This window comes from Solea solea, chromosome 2 (genome assembly GCF_958295425.1).
Source record: "Solea solea chromosome 2, fSolSol10.1, whole genome shotgun sequence".
Classification (NCBI taxonomy): Eukaryota; Metazoa; Chordata; class Actinopteri; order Pleuronectiformes; family Soleidae; genus Solea; species Solea solea.
In genome coordinates, this window is record NC_081135.1 from 23,983,021 (window position 1) to 24,005,007 (window position 21,987).

Sequence of the window (21,987 nt, forward strand, 5' to 3'; positions counted from 1 at the left end):
TGCCAGGTATGCTGCAACCCTCTGAAGTGCATTCATCCTAGTGTTATCTCTGATGATTATGGAGAGTTTACAGAGTGCTTACAGTCCCATAATGACTAATACTTATACAGTGCTGTTAGAAGACCAATTAAAATGAAACAGCTGCATAGTCACACATCTACTGCAACTATTAACAATGTTTTTATCAATATATTGGCAAAACAAATCTATTTATCTATCAGTGTAATTTGGTGATTTCTTATAACGTGATTACTTAATTAAACATTGCTGTTGTGTTATGTCTTTATATTTAAAATGACAAGTGGTCAACTTACCTAGGTTTTGTAGAGCTCAACCTGAAAACTTTCCACTTCACACACAGTTTACTAATGGTAGGGGCTTTACAAAGTCAGCAGAAAATTACAGAAATATGCCACAAGCTGTGCAGTGTCAAAGAAGTTATGATTTGTAGGTTGTGTCAGATTTTGGATGACTATAACTTAAATACTGTATATGAAAAACAATCAAAAAATGTAACTTTTCCGAATATAATTAGTTTTATTTGCACACACACCAATTAAGGATAGTGATTTTGACCTCTGCATTTAACCCATCCTTACACATCAGTCGTGAACACACACAAGCCAGCACTATCTGTGCCCGGGGGAGCAATGGTGGGTTGCTCAGGGGAACCCCAGCCTTTGACATGCCCTGGAATTTGAATCAGCAACCATTCAGTTAAAAGCCCAATTCCCTTCCACTTGCCCATAAAAATAAAATATATGTTTGAATAAATGAGATTTGGTGACTTGACAGGTTTCTGAGAACAACAATGTGCAATGTTTGACAATAGGATAACTAAATAAATAACAACAAATAAATGATAAGATTTATAAAAAAAATAGTAATAGTAAAATACATAGTTATACAAATACATTATATTAACCCTCAGGTGTCAGTTTAATTTACTACCCTATTAAGTCACTAGAGGACAAAACTGTCCACTTCCAAAAACTGTTAAAAACATTACAGATTAATATTTCTTGATATACTGAAATGTTATGGAACTGTTATATTCCATTTATTTTTTGTGCATCATGTAATCAAACTTGCATATTTGATAGTTTGGCTAATCTTTGACATCTTCAAGACTGACCCAAAAAAGTCCAAACCACCCAACATTTGTACGATGAAAAATCATTTCAATACTAGACACACAGCGATACGTAATTAATTCTAAACAATGTGCAAAGCCAGACATAGGAATAATAACACATTCCAGTCCACTGTCAAATCGCTGCTTATCTGTGTATAATGGCAATACGATTACAGAAAAATACGTTTTTACAGATTTATTAACGCACATTACGCTAAACTGTTCGTGGAAACTCGCCAAAGACAATACACGACATGTTCGTGAGGGAAACCGTTAGAAGTAAGCGTCTGTCTCTTTAGCTGTCTGCTGCTGTGCCTGATCAAATTCCTCACTTCCCATGGTATTTTATTTTGATGGAAAACAGTTCAACCTCAAGTGTCCATGATAATAACATAATACACGGTGTGTCAAACAGCTAGATAATTTTGGTTTATTTTAATAAGTTTTGACTGAGTTTGTTTACGGCGTGTATAACGGCCAGCGCGAGCCACCCTGATTCGCCGGCAATTTACCAGATTGACTGGGGTATAGTTAGCTTCCCAAAAATACCTACCTGCAGCCTTTGCTTTGTATGGAAGCAGTTAGCATCAGTAAGTGGTGAGCAATATTATTGGAAACTTTTAAACCAGTGCTTATGGACTTATAATTACATTCCCCCTTGTAACAACCGGCGTGCGCTCGTCAAATCACCCCATTGTATTGTTTACATTTTCTGTCACGGCTTAAGTTTAAGTTAATTCATGATAAGTAACGTTAGGTCTGTATCCGTCCGACGTGTTTCTTCTAATGTAGCTTCACACTTTAGGGGTTTGTGTAATCTGTGTTGTGTTTTTTGCCATCGTCGGTCATAAGTGTATCTCATATATTTCTATGTAAATCCCATGAATATGTGCATGTGTGAGATAACAACTTACACTACGTGGCATTGACTGGCATCCATCAAAGGGCAGACGGACTGCGTAGCCCTGAGGTCTCTCCTTGCTCTAGGTTCATGACACGTCGCACCGGAGATGATGAGGTCCATTATTGTGCTGTCGCTGTTGTTGCTGAATATACATCATGTCGTATCAGCATCTAAAGGAGTTACTGCCAGTCTGCAAGCAAAATGGGACATGACGCCTTTCCTCCTGGAGACCAGGTACTCATCATTTCTGGACATGGACATGAAACTCCTGTCCATGCTTGAAAAAAGTTATAGTAGGTGTTTGACACAGGGCAGGTATTTTGACAGTTCTTGTAGGAATATCACAGGTGTAAACAATCAAATTAATGATGACTGAGTTCCATTTAGCTTATCCTGTTTAAGGGTGAATACTGGCTAAAATAGCCTAAACAGAGCCATTGTTGATACCAGTAACACCTGTGCTTTTCTTTCTTAAACATTTCAACATGTCTGCTGTAAAAAAAAAAAAAAGGTTATTGGATTAAATTGTGTTTTCCATGATCAGGGCAGTTATTTCTTGTCGGCAGTTCAGTGTAACATGAGATAGCCAAAAATGAAGGATTTAAAATATTTTAAAAGGTAAAAGGTAAATGTGAGAAAACTTAACATAATGTTTAATAATAATTAAATCCTGAGTGAACATTGAGCTAATTGTGGTTTCTACCTCTTTACTGACAAAAATCCGAACAATCTGCAATCGCACATTTCAAACATTAATAACAATTCCATGTTATATATCCAAGTGTATTTTCACAATATATATTTAACCTTTGTTTTAGTGCTATTGTACATTGAATTTGGGATATTTGATGTTATTGAATTATTGCCCAGCCCTGGGTCATGGATTTTTTCAGAGGGATGTGGTGCCGGAAGTGACATACTGAGAGCCGTAGTACACAGGGACTGGTGTAAGTACACCCTGGGAATGCCGGTCACGTGATCTGTCATGGCTGGCAATGAAAAGCCAGTGCCGGCAACTATTCCCCAACCTAGAAGTCCTGAAGTTTTCACTACAATAGAGGATTTTGAGAGAACTTTCAGAAAAGTGGAAGAAGAGAGTCTTCTAAGTATATCACGTACAAGAAGGGTTAGGCATGGAGAAGAAGTGAGGTTAGGGTTAGGGCCAAGATGACCTGGTAAGGCTATATAACAAGTAAACAAATGTCACGGTAAAGGCTATATTTCGTAGGTGTCGACGGCCATTTTGATCAGCTAAGTCCTTGGGCCTGCGTACTACGGCCCTCAGTACGTCACTTCCGGCACCACAGCCCTCCAAAAAATCCTCAACTGATCATATTCTGTGCTTATGTAATTGCAGTTATGTATGATAATATGATTATGTAGAAACAATATTTGGACTTATACTGAAAATAAAGTATGCTGTTTCAGCAGCTTTGTTTGTTCAGCACTCTTCCTTGGCTCAGCTGCTTTCTTCACTACAATTTCATGTCATAAACCGGTTATCTGTGTAAATAACTTATACCCAACATTTTAGGTGAGCTTCAGATTTGTATGAAAGTGAATATTTAACCAAAACTTAATGAGCTGGCAGCATTTTTAGAAGGTGTTTGGATGTCAAGGATTGGTCTAATTTTAATTGGGCTTGTTCCAGTTAAACTAATAGCACAGCTATTTTCAATGTTTTTGTCTAAAAGTTCTCAGAAATAGGTTACTGCAGGTAATATAAATTAATCATGACTAATTCTTTCTTTTTTCTTAATTGCAGTGAATTTATTGGGGAAGATGGGAACGAACATTTCTGGCAGTTTGTTGACACGGTGAAAGAGCTCAAAGTGTACAAGCAAGGAGGTATGTTTGAAACCATGTCCTTTCTTTAGTCATGCTGAAGTATGTTCACTGATTTTATGTATTGGTGTATGAGGAGAGGTGTGTTTCTCACCATTACAAATGTTATGTGTCTTACAGAGTCTGTGCGCTCGTACTATAACTTGATTATTAAGAAGGCTGGCCAGTTCCTTACAGATCTTCAACTTAATCTTCTAAAATTTGCTCTGGCCCTGCGGTCTTACTCTCCAGCTGTTCATGCATCCCATCAGGTATGTTGTGATCCAAATAGTAAAAAATTGGAAGCTGTAGTGTGTAACTTTGCAACATGAACAAATGTCCATTACTTTCAAACCATTGTCAAATAAGTTTACACAATGTTGACGAAGCCTGTCAGCTCTACGTGATTCTCTCTGTGTTCCTCAATATTGCAGTGTTTTGTTTTTGTGTCTGTGGTGACACAGAGTGATGTGTTTCACGTCATGATCAACAGAGGGAAAGCAGAAGCATAACAGCTATGCTAGTAAAGTGAGACGGCAGCAAATCTAAGGAATTATTCCCCTGTTTCTGATACGAGTGAGGTGAAATAAACGTTGAAAGAGAATGGATGGAATATGGACCTAGAGTCGTCCTGATAGAAAGCTCTGCAGGCTCACCTGAGGTAAAGGCTAAGTCTGTGGTGGGAGCGAGACTATCAGTGTTTTTTGGTGACAGACATCACACACTAGAGCTTTAAATAACTTGAAGCAGCTTGGGAATCAAGTCACAGTGCTCTGCTGCCCTTAATTTATAAATTTCTCAATCCCTTTGCAGAGCCTTTAATGACTATTGTCATTATTATACTTCTGTGTTGAATGCTACATTTTTTTTATTTATTTACTGAACATTAATGTACTGAGAGTGAGACTCATTGTCGGTCCTTACCATATATTTCCCTACTGTTATAGGAGTTTTTTTGCAGCAATTTGGAGTAATACATTAAATGTACATTCTTAGACACCCACCATGATTTTTCATTTAACATAAATGTTAAATTGTTTTAATTTGACTTTAAATTGCCTTGGTTTCAGCAATGATAAGGCAAATTTTAAATGTTGTGTTGGTGATTCACAGTGATACATTTTACTGTGTGTAAACCCTAAGACTTAAACCACAGATCAGCAGTATTAAAATGATGTTTTAGCCTGTATGACAGAAAACATTTCTCTTCCCCTTAATCTTAACAGATAGCCAGTGATGAGCCTCCGCCTGAGGCTTGCCCTGCCTTTGTGTCCGTCCATGGTCAGCATAGCTGCAGCACCAAGGACATCAAGAAGCTCCTGAAGGCAGCTGCAGGCAGGTAACATGGAATGGCACTGTCTTGCTAGATTTGACGTTTTATAATTAGTCTGATTGATTTAAGAATGCTCTTGATACAAATCTCTCAATTGTCTCTCTTATTTCAAAATGTTTGCAGGCCAAAACCATATTTATACAAGACTGATCACACACATCCAGGAGTCAATAAAACAGATGTGCCAGTTGTGATTCTGTATGCTGAGATTGGGACCAAGAAGTTTGTCTCTTTTCATAAGGTGCTCTCTGAGAAAGCTCAGCAGGGTACACTTATTTATGTGCTGCGGCATTTTGTAGCGGTGAGTAGCAATGGCTTTCCTTCCACTTAAAAGTGATTATTCAAAAAAATATGTACAGTTTTCTTTAGACTGCGTTCTGACAGCAACAGGGTTATAATCATAGCCACAGAGTTTAGTTGTTTACCCTTATTTTAAGAACAGCTTGCCAAAATGTTCACTTTAATGTTACTGTTGTTTTTTTTGCTAGTTGCAAGAGTCACTGCATCAAATGTCAATATCTGTGAGTGTGGATAAAGCAGCTGAACCCAGTGATTGTCTGTATATACAGAAAGCAGAAAGCATTTTTTCTAGGATGAGATTTCAGAGTGGATGAGTTGTAGTGATTAATGATTGTTACACAACACATGTAAACAACACTATGTTCATTTAATTAATCACTCTGCTTCTTCACTGCTGCAGGATCCTAAACCTCAAAAGATGCTTTTATCTGGCTATAGTGTTGAGTTGGCTATCAAAAGCACAGAATACAAAGCTGTTGATGACACCAAAGTAAAAGGTCAGTTGTTGACCCATCAAACATGCTGGACCTCACTGTGTAGAAAGGAAATTTAGCACAAATGTTTTGCTTTATAGATCCAAAGACAGGTGTAAATACAGAGGATGGTGATAGTGATGTACAAGGATTCTTTTTTGGAACGTTAAAGTAAGTAGCTTAACCTCAAAAATGCTTCTTTTTCTGACCTCTTATATTTTTCTCTGTTGCTTCTCAGCATCACATTCCTTTGCAACACTTAATTAATAAATCGTTGCCTTATATTTGTAATTCATTCTTTTACTTTTACCTCTTGAGGAAATCTCACCCTGAACTGCGTGAGCAACTTGGAGAGCTTCACAAACATCTTCTGGAGAGCACCAATGATATGGCTCCTCTTAAAGTGTGGGAAATGCAAGGTATCAGTCTTGTATTTCAAATGCTGAGAGATTAAAAAAGTCATTCATCATTAGTCATATATGACGTTTAAATAAAATTGTTCTCTTGAGCTTTTAAATTCCTATAAATGCATGTTATTGGTTTAACTGAGCAAGTGTGGTAAAGCACAGTCAATATATTTTTCTTTGATTGTACTGCATAAATTTATTTTGCTAAAACACAATCTCCATTTGTGTATATACAGCATATGTTGATGAGTTTGTTTATGATCTACAGATCTAAGTTTCCAAGCAGCTGCCAAAATCATGTCCGTGCCAAAGTTTGATGCCTTAAAGGTCATGCGAGACCTTAGTCAGAACTTTCCAAGCAAAGCCAGGTAAGGAAGTGCATCTTGTTCTCTCTCTCTCTCTCTCTCTCTCTCTGTACACATGGTAGCAATTAAAAATCTAAATCCATTTTTTTTCAAGCCCCACACAATGAATGCTGTTATGTAATTGCATCTGAAATATACTTTTTTTGAAAAAAAAACCCTCATCTGTTTTGAGCTGTTACTTTTTTGCCATGATACCCATTACTTCCCCAGAATATGCGGTGCATTTGTTGCAAAGAGATCTAATCAGCTTTTGTGATGCTTGCTTATTTTGGCTCAGGCAGCTTGTAATAACACCAAAAAGTGCTGAGTAAGTGTTGGGTGTTTACAGGGAATTGACTGTGAATGTACCATCTTGAAGCCCACAGGTTTTTGGAGATTAAAACTGGCATTTTACTGCCAGCTGGGGATATGGTAAAAGCTGATGGTGACTGGACATATTTTACTGTTCCCACAGATCACTGACAAGAGTGGCTGTAAAGCAGGAAATGAGAAAAGAAATTGAGGCGAACCAAAAGGTGCGATATCATAAGCAGCATTCCCTCATGATAGTGTGGAAGGTTGTCTTTGATAACATCTTTAGCTGTTGCTCAAGTTTTATTTTTATTAAATAGTATGATTCTAAATTGTGTCTGAATGCCACATTTTTTACTCTTGTTTTGTGCTAGCTCCATATTTGTTATTTTACAGCTTGTAGTCTCTGTAAGTTTTCTCTTGTTGAAAGACATTCAAATAAATCTTTGAACTTTGTTCTTTCAGCATCTTAGTGAGACAGTTGGTGTTCACGTGGGAGATGGAGAGCTCTTCATCAATGGACTGCACATTGATCTGGACGTTCACAACCCTTTTAGGTAAGAACACAGCAGGAGGTGTCAGTGGTCTGCCGTGCTCTCCCCAGAAAGCATCAGACCTTCATCAGCTCAGTAATCCTGTTACATCAAGATCAGAGGAGGCACTTTTCAAAGCCCCTGCTACACATATCTGTTTTTTAAAAAAAAAATTATCTTTCCTTTTACAGCATTTTAGACATCCTCAGAGGAGAGGCCAGGGTCTTGGAGGGTCTTCATAACCTAGGCATAAAAGGAGAACATCAGGGCAAGCTGTTGAGGTTACCTGTGAACACTGTGGATGACAAGTATGCCTTAGATATCAGACATCCATCTATCATGGTGAGTCTCGTTCAGATGAATTATTCATCTGGCCTAGATCAACACTGCAGGTTTTTTTCTTGTGTGTGTGTGTGTGTGTGTGTGTGTGTGTGTATGTATATGTGCACCAGGATCTGAATGAGTGGATCAGGCTTTTGCAACAGTCTCATGCCTGCCAGAAATCTCAGTTATTAACTTGGAAGATAGCCAAAAAAAGCTATCAAATTAAAAAAAATCAAGTTTTTCCTTTGGTCCCTCTGGCCATTTTAATATTCTAGGTACAATAAAAAATGACAGAGAAACGAATATACTAAGCCTTTTTTTTTTCAACTGAAAATGTTGTTTCATGTGTAAAATGTAGACTATACCTATGTGAGAGATGGAGAGAAATTATGACAAATGTTTATGGCATTTATGGAGCCTACTTTTTCACTTTCATTATGAACTACACTCTCAGTGCCTCCCTTTCATTGATTTATTTTTTTCTTTTATATTAATTATTTATTTTACCACTTCTAATGGCTAAATCTTATTTCATTGCAGAGCTCTTGATTAGTAAGATAAGATTATCTTTTTTTTTTCTTTCTTTCTTTTTCACTTTCAAGTGGATAAATGACATAGAGAATGACCCAATGTACCGCAGCTGGCCAACAGGTGTACAGGAGCTCCTCAGAGCAACCTTTCCTGGTGTCATCCGACAGATCCGACGCAATTTCTTCAACTTGGTGAGTTGTCAGGAGAAGATGATTTAAAAAAATAAAACCCAAACAAACAAAAACCCTATTCAAATCTTTGGATGTGTCTGACTCTTGTGTCCGAACCAATTTAATCATTTGTAAACATGAATACATTCTGACGCACATAGTACCTTTGGATTATTTAAGATGGCTTTGATTATTATATTAGTCTCTGACAGGGTGCACTTTTCTCTCTTCTGGCTGATTATACCTCTGTTGCTAGGTGCTTTTCCTAGATCCAATACAAGAAGAAACTGTCGAGCTGGTAAAGCTAGCAGAGCTTTTCTACAAGCACAAGATCCCCCTGAGGTTGGTGCTGTTATTTCTCACTCCTCTACAGCTGTTTATGTGATCCTCTCTTGGTATGTATAATCGTTACCATCTAGTGATTCTCATTTCACCTGCAAATTGAATTCTTGTTTTTGCCCCTTTTGTCACAGAATTGGATTTGTGTTCGTCATCAACACCAAGGATGAGATTGATGGCTTCTCAGATGCAGGGATTGGGTTGTACCGATTAGTGAATTACATTGCAGACGAGTATGATTTATCCCAGGCTCTGATGTCCATGATCTCAGTAAGTATGTCTCATTTATAAATCACTTGTTGAAGAATGACTAAAATCCTTTTATCATATGGCAAGTAAGGATCGAATGTTGTTCTGTGTTGCCCTTTCACTGTCAGTCAAATGATAAAAAACAATCAACATGTTCAATTGCTCTTTGTGAGTTATCTGACTGTGACCTGTGTAATTCACACGAGTTCAGTTGGAAATCACAGTTGGATATGTCAGTTAAAAACTGATCCGACTGATTCCAACTGATTTAAATTTGTTATAGTCTGGCTGGATCATTATGCGTGTGTAAAAAAAACATCAAGAAGCACACTACATTATTACTGTCCCTTGGAAATCAGTTGTTTCACTGTTTTTTTCAGTTATCCTTTAACTAGATGGGTCAGTGGATTGTGCTCGTCAATTCAAACTGGTAAATGTTAACTTTTGATTTGACTTGCCACTATCTTGCAGCTGTACAGCAAAATAGATGTTGGGGAGTTGCTGACTGTTGATGCACTCACAAGTTTCCTGAAGAGAAAATTTCCAAGTGCCAATGCTAAAAGGATTCTAGGTGCAGAGTCGGAGTATGATTACACAAGGAAGGTAAAGGAATTGTTTTCTCCTTTATCTTTGTTTCCATTGGAATTAAGTCATTACTTAATCATTGATTAAATGGGTGCAACAGCCCATGATTAAGTCCATGTTTTATTTGTTTCAGGATGGTGCTCTGTTCTACAAAAAGAGTGGCCTAGGTGCTTTCCCTCTGGCTTTATTTAATGGAGTCCCTCTGAGCCCAGATGAGATGGACCCAGATGAGCTTGAGACCATCATCCTACAGCGCATAATGGACACCACCACCACCTTCCAGAGAGCTGTCTATATGGTATGATTCATCAGTTAAGGAGGAGAGACACTCCTCATACTAATCACCCTACCAGAATTTAAGAACATATTTAGATACATACACATGCATGAGTGGAAGTAAACAAACTATACCAGGTGTAGTTGTCACTCATGCATTGTATGCACATTTTCCACACTGGCTTGGAGTTACTGTTAGGTGGATTAGGAAGTGGCCTGCAATAGTGTTGTTTGACAGATTACAAAACCAAGTAATACATGGTATTAAATGTAGAATTAGATTAAATTTTAATGGTTTATTGCAGCAGCCGAGTATAGAATATAGGCTAAGCCAGCACTGCGAGTGGTAATGTGGTAAATAATTTAAGTATTGATCAATAGCCATCTTGCTTTTTGCTAGATTTGCTAGATAGCAGGACCATTTGCGTCTTAAAATTTCCTCCCCAGCTGTCCACATCATTGTGATTGTACATTTACACTTGCATGTTAATTGTTCAGATGTAAAATGTGGAGAATGGATTGGATAATCCATTCTCATGCATTGATGCCCTCAGTGACACATTTCTCATGTAGTTTGTCCTTTGCCCATAGGGTCAGTTAACTGAGGGCTCAGATGTGGTGGAATATCTAATGGAGCAGGCCAATGTTGTCCCCAGGATGAACCCACTGATTTTAAACACAGACAGAAAGTACCTTGACTTCACTGCCACACCAGGTGACCTTTGCAACTCATCATACACCATCCAGCAACAATTCACTCTCTCAGATTTTTACTTTCCTTGTCTTGCTTTGCAGTTGTAGACGATTGGGAGGACACAGATGTGTTTTCATTCTTGGATTCCAGAGACAAGACAGCTATAGTGGCAAAGAGAATGAAATACTTTACAAATAAGGGTAAGCCTTTACCTGTGATATTATGCCTTCTTAATAAGCACAATATCAGATCAATGCAAACCATATCATTTACATTTACATTTGCTTTGCAACAGCACAAATGATATATTCAAGCATTTGCATCTTGTCATTCAAAGTGGAACAGCTATTGCACATTTGCTTGTTAAAATGAATGAAAAATGAATTCTCCATGCCTTTACTGGATTTCGACCTTTGTTAGAGTGGCCAGGCTGTGTCTCCAACACGATATTTGCTGGGCCTGTTTATTGGCTTTCAGCCAGCAGTCTAAATGGCTATAAGTGCTGCATTTCGCAGCTCTACTGGAGTATGTAGGTGTCTCATTCAGACTGAGATGGCTGATTGCCATTGTGTCACTGTGGGCAAGCAAACAGTCTGACCAAGGGGAATATAACTATGATTAGTGACAGAATTCTCCTCTAATATTCTCATCCCTCTTACAGATGTCGTATTCTCCTTTGGTTCTCCTCCACCAATATTACATTCACTGTCATGACTGTACCTCATTTTCTGTTTTACTTGCATCTAATTGTCGAAGTGTAGCCCAAATTAGAAATCTTTTAAATAATTACCCCCCCCCCCCCCTCCAAAATCCACATAAGCATTAATGTTGACTTTAGAGCTTCAACATTTTGTCCTCTGCTCTTGTTTTTATTATAGAGTTGTAATCCAGCCTCTTAATGCAAATGTCTAGCCAATCATGGGGCAGTAACTTGGTACATAAAAGCATGCAGACAGTCAAGAACTTGGTTTTTGTCCAAACTCACAACATAATACAGAAGGAGTTTGATTTAAGTGACTTTAATGGTGGAATGATTGCTGGGATCAGATGGGTGGTTCAGTGATTAGCATCACTTTCGCAAAATGTTTTTTAAATGGAAGTGTTCAAAGAAGAATGGCCAGTGGTGGTGTTTGAGTAGAACAGGAGCCTTGGACAGCTCTAATAATTTGTAACAACTGAGCTAATGCAGAAGAGCATCTCTGAACATGCCACAAATCAATGCCAAAACTATGAGAGGGTTAGCTTCAAGAGCAGACCATATTGGCTTCCACCCCTGTCAGATGAAACAACAGGAACGTGATGCTACAGAGCACTAACTCATCAAACCCTAGACAGCAGAAGATTGCAGAACCATCCACTGATCTAAAAGGGTCTTGATTTGCGCTGCAACAAACCAGTAGATGACAGAGTCTGAATTTGGTGTAAACAACATGAGCTGTGAATTTACTATAAATGTATGTTGTCTCCACACTTAGTGTAAACACCACAGCTTACCTTTGTATTTTTTGCAGTGCATCCCCCTGTGATCACAGTCTACCCATCTTAATGCCTTCCTCCTGTAAATGTCACAAAACACACATCAGCGCAAGCTGGTTCCACCTCGTTCACTTTACTTCAGTGGCCTCCAGGCGCTAGATCTCAGTTTGATAGAGCATCTTTAGAATGCGGTGGAATTGATCCATTCACAGCGTGGCCATGCAGGACGTCAATATGGAGCACAAAATCAAAGGAATATTTCCAGCACCTCTATCTGCTGCACTGGGGACACAGGGTTTGTACGCAGTATTAGAAAGTTGAAATGAGTAAAGTGGCCACTGGATGCCTTTCTGTTGCAGTTAAAGCCAGGAAAGTTGGAGCTTTTCTTGACCAGAATATTTCAGTCACTGCTTACGATGTGTGACAACAGAAAGGCAAGCTTAATTGAATGTAGCGTGATAAGTGTGATACTTACTGTATTTTAATGTGACGAGTTTGCTCTTCTATCTTAGATGGGGATGGAATGAGTCCTGCGACTATGTGGATAGTTGGGGATTTTGAGAGGGCCTCAGGAAGAAAGCTGTTGCTCAATGCTCTGAAACATATGGTAAGTACCATCATATATTCTCTCCATCCTGTATTCTCAGGATGTGTGTGGTTTTGACAATACATCACAAGCTTCAAATTCTTGTAAGGACCTTTGACACATACATTGCATTCAAGCAGAAAAAAATAACACAATGCATTATAATTACTCAGTAATTAGTCCTTCTGTCCTTCCTTTATTCTGCAGTTATCACAAAATCCATTAATACATACATTTCTAAAGTGAATTGTTTCCTGTTAACATGTTGCGTTGGGTGTAATACAGTTATCAAGCATCTGTTAGTTATGGAAATAATGTTCTGGTAGAATAAAATAGGAAAAACACTCCCTTCCTCAGTGACACCTGCAGTTTCTGAAAATGTGAGAATGTGTCATATTTGTGTGAATTGTCTGTCTGTGTGTGTGTGAGCAGAAAGCCAGCCGAGGAGTGCGTGTTGGAGTGATAGATAACCCCAGTGGAAAGCCTAGCAAAGATAAAATGGTGCTGTACCGGGCTATCTGGGCCTCTTTCGTCACCCAGAAGACCAAGGCTACACTAGAGTTTGTGCAAAAACTCCTGAAAGAAGAAAGTAGCCAGCTCCTCCAGAAGGGAACCAAGATGAAGGAGTTACTGATGCAGGTAAAGGAGAGATTAAGAAATGCATGACTGCTTTGTGCCACTTCAGACTCCAAACATTTTGCATTCGTTTTATATTTTAGTAATACACTGGAACATTTTACATCTGTCCTTTTGCAATCAGCTAAAAGTTCTGTAGCACTGTGTGTTCTGTTTTTTTTGGCGCATCTTAGTCATATGGTGATTTGCCAAAGATATAATAGTAAAACGGTGAGTTATAATTACATACATTCAAGCACGTTTATTTTTATATAGTAAGTGCATTGATTCGTGATTCTTCATCTTGATCAGATTGTTGGTAGATAATTGTTTGTCTTAATCAGTTGAGTTCTTGTAAAGCTGTTAAGGTATTGACTTGATGTCAATCAGAATAATCGAATGTGCAGTCTTGACTTTCATGACTGACAGATTCTGATTGGTCATAGCAATAATATTGTTGGTAGTTAACTGGTTCCTGACAGAAAGCTGCATTTTCTAAGAATAATATTAGACAAATTGTGTGGACATCTTTGTGTACAAGGATTCATGTTTAGCAAAGTAAAGGCATCAGTGAAAGAGTATTACATAAGTAAGTGAGATGTTATGATATATATTTTAAACTTTCATTCTGAAAATCCAGTTGGTGAAAACTGAGGCATCAAAATAAGCTTAAAGCAAACACCTTCAGTTTTCGAGGTTTTACTTTACATAGTATAAGGTCTCTGTGTGGTCTGAAATAGAAGCATTGGAAAATAAATATCCAAGATTGTGTCAAACGAGTCATGGAATCTGAAATCTATTCTAATTTGTTATTTATTCATGAGGCAAACACCCTCACACATCTTTTAATGGAAAGGAAATGTTGTTTGGAGAGTTTGTCCAAGTACATTCCTTCGAATGTGTTGCGCTGTTGTTGCTTTCCCTTTCTGTACAGTTCCTCCCAAAGCAGTTTAATGGGGTTTAGGTCTGGAGACTGTGCTGCTCTTCCATCATTTGAAACCACAGTTTACTTCATTTCTTCTAATGGTTTGGGTCATTATCTTGCTGTAGGATGAACCTCTAACCAAACAGGCTATCTTCCTCTGTTTCTTTTCCTCACAATGCTTGTGCAGTGCTGGTTCCTGCTGTACACTTTTGTCCTATTAATGCATTAGAGGGTGTAGTAATGGATTATTCTAACACTTTCTTTAGTAATTAACAGCATTTAAGGAAGCTAAACAAAACTAATTTGTTTTGTTTTTTTACTTTGAGGAATTTACCTTTGTACCGTTAAAGGTCATCCACTCAACTTAAAGTGATTACATTTCAATAAAAACTGAAAGAATGAGGGCTTTTAAATGGAATGGAAGTGTTTGTTAAATAAAGTCTTTCTTTTCAAGCAGCGATTTTAAAGGGATAACTGTCAGAATATGAGAAGTAAAGCAAAAGCTCTCTGGTCTGATTTTTATTGTCTCATGATATATATTGTCATATTTTCTATACCTGGGAATATCTAGTGAAATGTAGTAAGTGACTGGAACTTTTTATAATTTTATTATCTGACTTAATCTTGGTCCTGTTGATTGTATCAATGTGTGTTTCTTAATAAAATAGAAGGAATGGTAGCATTTGGTATCATAAGAATCCATAAGCATTATGGTAAACACCCGGAAGATGAAGGTTGGATACAACCACTTGCAGAGATTTGTCTGGCCCTGCTTTCTTGATTTAAGCACACAGCTGGAGAGAAAATGGTGATGGATGACTTCAAATTCTTATTCCTCTCTTTGAACAGAATACACTGTGAGCATGCATTATGCTCCACTGTCTGTGGATATCAAGCCAAACAGTCTACACACTAAAAGTTCTGCTTGATCTGTCAGGAGGACTAACAGTAGGCAGGCTCTGCTCCACAATGAATCTTTAAGTAAAAAGCACTGGTGGAAATCTGGTCTCGAGGACCTGATGAGTAGCCGAGTTCCTGCTCACTCTTTCTTTGTGTGAGCGACATGTGCTCAACCAAGCCTGACTGTCAGTCTGCTGCAGAAAGCAGTTCACAACCACCACTGTTCTCTTTGCTGTGGTGGGCAATATCCACCCACGTAGCATTGCACATAAGAAAACACATTCTCAGGCATTAATCAGCTGACAGGAAAGCCCATATCTCTCCCATCAGGATAAGTCATACAGCACAGTCAGGTTACGTTTGGGACCAACCATAACAAACTTCCCTGCAGTTATACCAGCCTTAAACAATAGGGAGACAATTGGCTGGAAATAGCAATAGAAAGCTAGGCAAGAGATGGCTGTGTGAGTTGAGACCCAGAGTCAAGGGATATGAGTTTATTATTGGCTGCCAGACAGACTTGCTGACTGGATTGTGCTGACATTATTGGTATTTCACCTGTTCTCCTGAGGAGTGAAATGTTAGAGAAACTAATAACTTGACTCCACAAACCTCCAAACTCCCACTCCTAATTTGTTTATAGACAAAAATGGCAGAGGCTTAATTAATAGCTGGTTATATTAATTACAAATTGATTAATCTCATTTTCTCGTATGTGCATTTCTGACAGCTCGTTCCTCTGGCTGAATTATTTTATGTTTGAAAATTGCAGTGATTGCACTGATGTAAGGCATCAATGTTATTGTGAATAATTGCTCTGCCTCATGCATCATTCCTTACGCCAATGCATCACTTTGACAATTTTTTATTTTTTTTTCCTCACAATAGGGCATGGATGCCGATGCCTTCGAGAAAAAGTTCAACACCTTGGAAGTAGATTTTATCCGCAGTCAACAGTTGTTCTGTCGAGATGTCATGAGACTGAGTCCTGGAGAGCGGGCAGTGGTCAGCAACGGCAGGGTGAGTGGACTTAATATACAACATATTGTCAGCAAGGATACATTGGTTGGTGTTTGCTACAGGGGAGTCAGATGCTCTTAGCTACTGCACTTGGGAAGTTTTTCCCTCTAGTGAATTCTGAGTGCTTCCTTAACACTGTCCAATCAGCTTGACGTCTGTTTCTCAAAGGTCACAGGCAGCACAAACAGCACCATCCGTGTGTGTGTTTGTGTATGTGTCTCTGTATCTGCTGACTGTATGTGCATGTACTGTCTAAGCAGCAGTGTTGCTGACAATTACAGATAAAGAAGCTAGCCTCTGAGATGGCAGTAACAATTAATATCATTTTACAGTCCTCTGCTGCAGTGGTGCAGCTCTACTCCCAAAATAGAAAGGAAGAAGCCACACCACTGACTGCCATGACTTTAAGTGGAGAAAACATTACAATAACATTACATTTAACTTCCCTTTGGCAAGTAGTAAATAATACATGCTGAGAAATGAATTGGAAAATTCATATTCTGACTGCATTATTTTCTCCATGTTAGATCCTTGGTCCGTTTGAGGAGCTGGAAGAATTCACTGTGGAGGATTTCCAATTGCTGGAGAAAATTACACTGAGTGGTTCTGCAGAGAAAGTCAAAGCCAGAGTGATACAGATGGAGCTGAAGCCGAAGCAGTATGTATTGCATCCGTTTCAATCTTATTTGACACAACATATTTTTCCTTTCCCTCAGGACATTTTTGGTTTCCTTTTAATGCATATTTTTATATATTCTATTTGTTTTTAAGGATCTGTAAACAAAAATGCCTCTAAAGGGATGTGACTAAAAACCAAACAGTCACTCTAATGGAATGGTCACTCCATAACTGTGCTGCAAAGATGCAGTAAGAAAACATGCAAAAAAACACATGCATCTCAGTAGCTCTCCTTTAGTCAGACATATATGGTGGCATAGCTAGATGACCCAGTGAGCCATTCAGAGTGAAACACATATCACAACCCAGTTGGAGTGTGGTGTTTTGAATATTTTAGTGTTTTAAGGCCTCCAAAAGGATGAGCATTAAGAGTGTCATGTTTAATGTCAAACATTTTAAAAGAACTCCCAGTATGCTCGACACAGGCATTGCTCAGCACCTGGATGAAACCATCCCTGTGGTGATGCACATGGTGGCTGGGAGAAAGAAACTGGTCAGACTGGAGAGAAGGATGAATCTCTTTAGCTCAACAATGTCCCCAAGCATGTAGGCAAGGCAATGATGGAGTGGCACAAAGCTTTGACTTCCTTTGAGTGACCCAGCCAAGAGATACCTGAATACAGCAGCTCACAGATGCTTATTTTTCAGTCTGACAGAGCATTTAGATGAACTGCCTGGAAGAATGAGATACAGCAGGTGTGCAAAGCTCATAGAGAGAAAACCTACCCCAAAAGAATCAAAGCTTAATCTGTCCCCAATGGGCTTTCTACAGAATACTAAATGCATGCTTATAAAGCTTTCTCAGTATATTATTGACAGAATACTGATTTGCAAAATGGTATCTATTTCAATTTGAATCAATAGCATGAATAGTCAGAATATATATTCTGAAGATACTGTATGAAAAGTGAGGGCAATGTCATTCTCTCAGTTATAGGTAGGTGTCATTGATTTGTGAGGCGACCTTGTTAACAGCTCGACACATTGTGTGAGCTCTATTTGACATCTCTCCTAACATGTATGATTGATAAGTGATTGAGTAACCCTACTACACCTCTTTTCCTTTAGGGCCAGTGACTTAGTCATGAAAGTTGACGCCCTGTTAACTGCTGCCCCAAAAGGAGAAGTCAGGAGGGATGTCCACTTTATCAAAGACAGCCACAGGTGTGCAGTTTTCTTTCCTTCTTACTATTTACTGTCGTGTAAGCACTGCTGCTTCACACTGCTTTTTGTCATAGTGGATCTGAAATTTTGCTTCACCATCATTTCAAGGGGCCAGAAAGGCAAATCTTTTGAATTGCAGTTCTGCTGAATAAGTGTTGTATAACCTTTGTTGCTGAATTCGCTCTGATGTGCTGGTCTCCTCCTCAGTATCCTGCATCTCTCACCACGTGAACATGAAGTGTGCTATGATGTGGTGGCTATCGTCGATCCCCTCAGTAGGGAGGCACAGAAGATGTCCTCTCTGTTGATTGTAAGCTGCATTATTTTCTCTGTACTTCTTTTTCTTCTCTAAAGTGTTGAATCTAAATTATACTATACAATTTTCTGTAGATAGTATTGTTTTAAAAGCATCCATTATGTGCTAAAAGTATTATGCTTTTATCCTTGTTTGACCTGAAGAAGTTATATAGAAACCTATTCTTTAGCTTTGTTTCACTAAAGCCCACTGGCTGTCTGCAGCTTCTTGCTGGAGGCTTGCTGTGGCGAAGAATTTGACTTGGGAATATATGGAAATATGAGTCACCCTGTCTTTTTCAAGCAGCCAGCAAGACTGTCACCTTCACTAGCTGTTGTTTGCAGTGTAGGCTCTTCAGTAGTCTTCTGCAGCATGCAGTAGGAAGTACAATACCCGCATATCAGCAACATAGCTGGTTGCAAGTGAGGCAGCTCAACTCATTATTTTTGACCACTGTTATGTCATGAAAAATGTTGTGTAAGAATGTCTGTGTTTTGTCATTTGAGAACCTTGAGTATAGTAAGAATACTGGGCAGTGAAACTGAAAGCTGTCTTCAGCCATTTTGTTGACTGAATATGAGTCTACCTGGGACTCTTCTTCTGTGACTCTTGCAGGTGCTCAGTCAAGTGGTCAATGTGAGACTGCAGGTGTTTATGAATTGTAGGGCCAAGTTGTCCGAGATGCCCCTCAAGAGGTAAGCTCCAGCCCCATCAGTAATTAAATTTTCCTGTTTGGCTTGTTTGTGTATCCTTTGTCCACAGAAGACTTGGCATCTCTGCCTCACTCCATCCCTTTGTTAAATTATACTGCACAGATGCAATCTGCTTAATAACACCACCTTATTGCTTTGGGCCTCCCCTCACATCTCTGGTTAAATTGCTTACAGCTTGCACCTTTGCAGCTCAAGTCATGCAGTAAAAACAACAACTAATGAAACATTGAATCCGTCCATTACACCCATAACTTTGTAAATGTTAGTCATAATGTAATTTGAGGTGTTTTATCTTTATTTGACTTAATTTTTCCATAACACAATCAGTTATCTGAATGTATCTCAATATAAAATGGTGTAATGGAAATGTACACTCACTTTAGAAAATCTAGTGCAATTGACCTTATTGAAAAAAACCCACTCCTACAAACAACCTCACAAATCGCATCCCTCATCCATCAACCCTTCATCACACTTCATGTATACCTGAGAGACAGCTGCATGTAATGATGTTGTAATGATATTTTAGAGATAGATAAAGCACTCTAATTAGAAATATGAATACAAAATAAGAAAATAGAAATCGTACATACTCTGTCAACCATATAATACCTCTGCAGAAGGGATTCCCTTATTTAATGGCAAAATATCATTAAGAAACAAACATTCTAGCTAATATTAGGATTTTATCATTAAATAGCTTAATGATCATGTCTAGTTTTAAATAACAGATGCCATACTATAGCCTTGGTAATCCTTCCTATAGTCCAACCTTGGTGATACAGTTCTGCATCAGTGAATTCATTTTGTCAACTGTAATATTTCTCTCAGTAATAGTGAGGCCATCTTCTTGCTCTTTTCTTTTCCTGGAAAATTGTTCATCTGACAAAATAGAATCAATTGAATGAAGACAGTGTACTTGGCCCCCACTGTACCTCCTCCTTAACTACAACCTTTCCTCCACCTCCTCCAAGTGCTGCGGTAGCAGCTCCCACCTCTCCCTGCGGTCAACAACCCCCATTTAGCCAGTCTGCTCTGGGCCACAGAAACATGGCTGTTGTAGTGGGAATTAAGTTTTGACAAATGTCCTTGTGAGTCAATGTAGTGATGCACATTTAAGTAAAAGAGAGCATTTTAAATAAAAAGATAATCCGTTTATTATCTTTCACATTACCTGCACTCATTATGACTCCTGTGGGTCAGAGGGCACACTGAAAAGCAATTAGCATAAACATTAGCCTGGAGCTGGCTTTTTCAACAACTCTAGTTATAGTTATATAATGAGTACAGAGAGCAATTTTGTTGCACAGACTGTTGCACTTATTTCTTTTACTGGCTGATAGGGAACACTGGCAGTATTAAATCCCCCTCTTTGAAGAGATTTTATAACTGTCATTAAAGGGCACATCTCCTGATCCAGAAAGACTTGTCCAACTTGTATTCATTTTGCTGTTTGTTAGGAAGAAGTTCTGCAACATACCCAACATTTCAGGCCTCGTCAATTTGTGGAAACCATTTTGAAATATGTTGCTCAAGTGCAATTCATTGGCAAACATTTATATTTTGATCGTCTCTGCAGCTTTTACCGCTTTGTCTTGGAGTCGGATGTGCTTTTCTTAGCCAATGACACAGTGTCTCCAGGACCGGTTGCTCGCTTTATGGACCTCCCAGAATCTCCACTTCTCACCCTTAATATGATCACACCAGAGAGCTGGATGGTGCAGGCAGTGCGCAGTCCTCATGACTTGGACAACATCCACCTGCAGGAGGTAGTATCCTACTCTTATATTCAGTACTTAGTTCCTATTCGTTTCACCCCTTAGGTAGGTTTGAAGTATTTCCTCTCTATCATTTCCCCACTGATTTGTCATTGTGCAATTTGTGGTTTTGCTCCAGGTGAATGGGGTTGTGATGGCAGAGTATGAACTGGAGCACCTTTTGCTGGAGGGTCACTGCTTTGACCTGTCAACTGGCCAGCCTCCCCGTGGACTCCAGTTTACACTGGGCATGAGTCGAGACCCACTCATGTATGACACTATTGTCATGGCTAACCTGGTCAGCAATCGCTCCCTTTTATACCAGTATTACCAAGACAGTTTTTTGTTTTTTTTTTACATCGTGTGTATAGCAGTTAATTACAGTAGTAAAGAAATGTCTGGTGTCAGGTTTGAGAAAACAAGTGTGAATTGTGTTCTTACTATAAATTTTTCAACAATACAATAACAGGGATATTTCCAGCTGAAAGCCAATCCTGGTGCTTGGATCCTGAAGTTACGAAAAGGGAGATCAGAGGACATCTATCAGGTTCTCGCGTGAGTATTTTCCTAGGAGTCCTGTCCCATTCCATCTCATCCTTTACAGAAAACACTTAGATGGATGATGATACTATTTAACAGACTTCATCAGCAGCTCAGCTTCAAGGTTGCTCTCAGTTACCTCTTTTTTCTATACCAGTAGGTATGTACAGTAACTGATCACTATGGTAACATGGAGAGCTGCTGGCACTAGCAGCTCAAGGTTTTGATGAATGCAGGGAGTTCTGCTCAGCACAGTGGGGAGAGAGACAGATAGGAGGAAAAGGATGCTATTAAAGAAAAGACAGAGTGCAGGAATGATTCAGCTGGTCACCTTCCTTGCCATCCACCTCCGACTGAATTTCAGCTGCGGAATGTGTTTTAGTTAGGGCAGTGTAGATGTCAAAGGCTGCGTATATACTAGTCAGAGTGTGTTGGTGTTATTTAATTTCTCCTGATGAATAAAGCATGTATTGTGCTTTGGTTTGATACATTTTCTAAAAAAAAAGAAGTTTCATTTATTTTTCTAGATATTTTAAAGTTCGTACAGAGATGAACAGGAAACATGAGAAAGTAATGTTGTGCAAT

At 38.7% G+C, this 21,987-nt stretch overlaps 1 protein-coding gene across 8 annotated transcripts in view; it reads left to right on the plus strand.

The window, feature by feature from the left end:
* Positions 1-1,610: 1,610 nt before the first annotated feature.
* Positions 1,611-21,987, plus strand: part of uggt2 (UDP-glucose glycoprotein glucosyltransferase 2) — a 33,992-nt gene continuing 13,615 nt past the window's right edge. For 2 of the 8 annotated variants that reach the window (XM_058615295.1, XM_058615350.1), the window contains exons 1-30: positions 1,625-1,725; positions 2,081-2,273; positions 3,805-3,887; positions 4,005-4,135; positions 5,090-5,202; positions 5,320-5,497; positions 5,897-5,993; positions 6,071-6,140; positions 6,288-6,388; positions 6,645-6,744; positions 7,196-7,256; positions 7,498-7,589; positions 7,757-7,907; positions 8,492-8,611; positions 8,847-8,932; positions 9,064-9,199; positions 9,650-9,781; positions 9,897-10,061; positions 10,631-10,754; positions 10,835-10,933; positions 12,722-12,816; positions 13,228-13,434; positions 16,124-16,255; positions 16,783-16,913; positions 18,002-18,097; positions 18,305-18,407; positions 19,008-19,087; positions 20,685-20,874; positions 21,002-21,160; positions 21,332-21,417. In XM_058615295.1, coding sequence (XP_058471278.1) covers positions 2,146-2,273; positions 3,805-3,887; positions 4,005-4,135; positions 5,090-5,202; positions 5,320-5,497; positions 5,897-5,993; positions 6,071-6,140; positions 6,288-6,388; positions 6,645-6,744; positions 7,196-7,256; positions 7,498-7,589; positions 7,757-7,907; positions 8,492-8,611; positions 8,847-8,932; positions 9,064-9,199; positions 9,650-9,781; positions 9,897-10,061; positions 10,631-10,754; positions 10,835-10,933; positions 12,722-12,816; positions 13,228-13,434; positions 16,124-16,255; positions 16,783-16,913; positions 18,002-18,097; positions 18,305-18,407; positions 19,008-19,087; positions 20,685-20,874; positions 21,002-21,160; positions 21,332-21,417 — 3,446 coding nt within the window. In that variant the 5' untranslated portion in view covers positions 1,625-1,725; positions 2,081-2,145. Of the gene's footprint in view, positions 1,733-2,080; positions 2,274-3,804; positions 3,888-4,002; positions 4,136-4,356; positions 4,525-5,089; positions 5,203-5,319; positions 5,498-5,896; positions 5,994-6,070; positions 6,141-6,287; positions 6,389-6,644; positions 6,745-7,195; positions 7,257-7,497; positions 7,590-7,756; positions 7,908-8,491; positions 8,612-8,846; positions 8,933-9,063; positions 9,200-9,649; positions 9,782-9,896; positions 10,062-10,630; positions 10,755-10,834; positions 10,934-12,721; positions 12,817-13,227; positions 13,435-16,123; positions 16,256-16,782; positions 16,914-18,001; positions 18,098-18,304; positions 18,408-19,007; positions 19,088-20,684; positions 20,875-21,001; positions 21,161-21,331; positions 21,418-21,987 lie in introns of those variants that run through there. The other 6 variants (XM_058615341.1, XM_058615306.1, XM_058615315.1 and 3 more) reach the window with 6 other exon arrangements.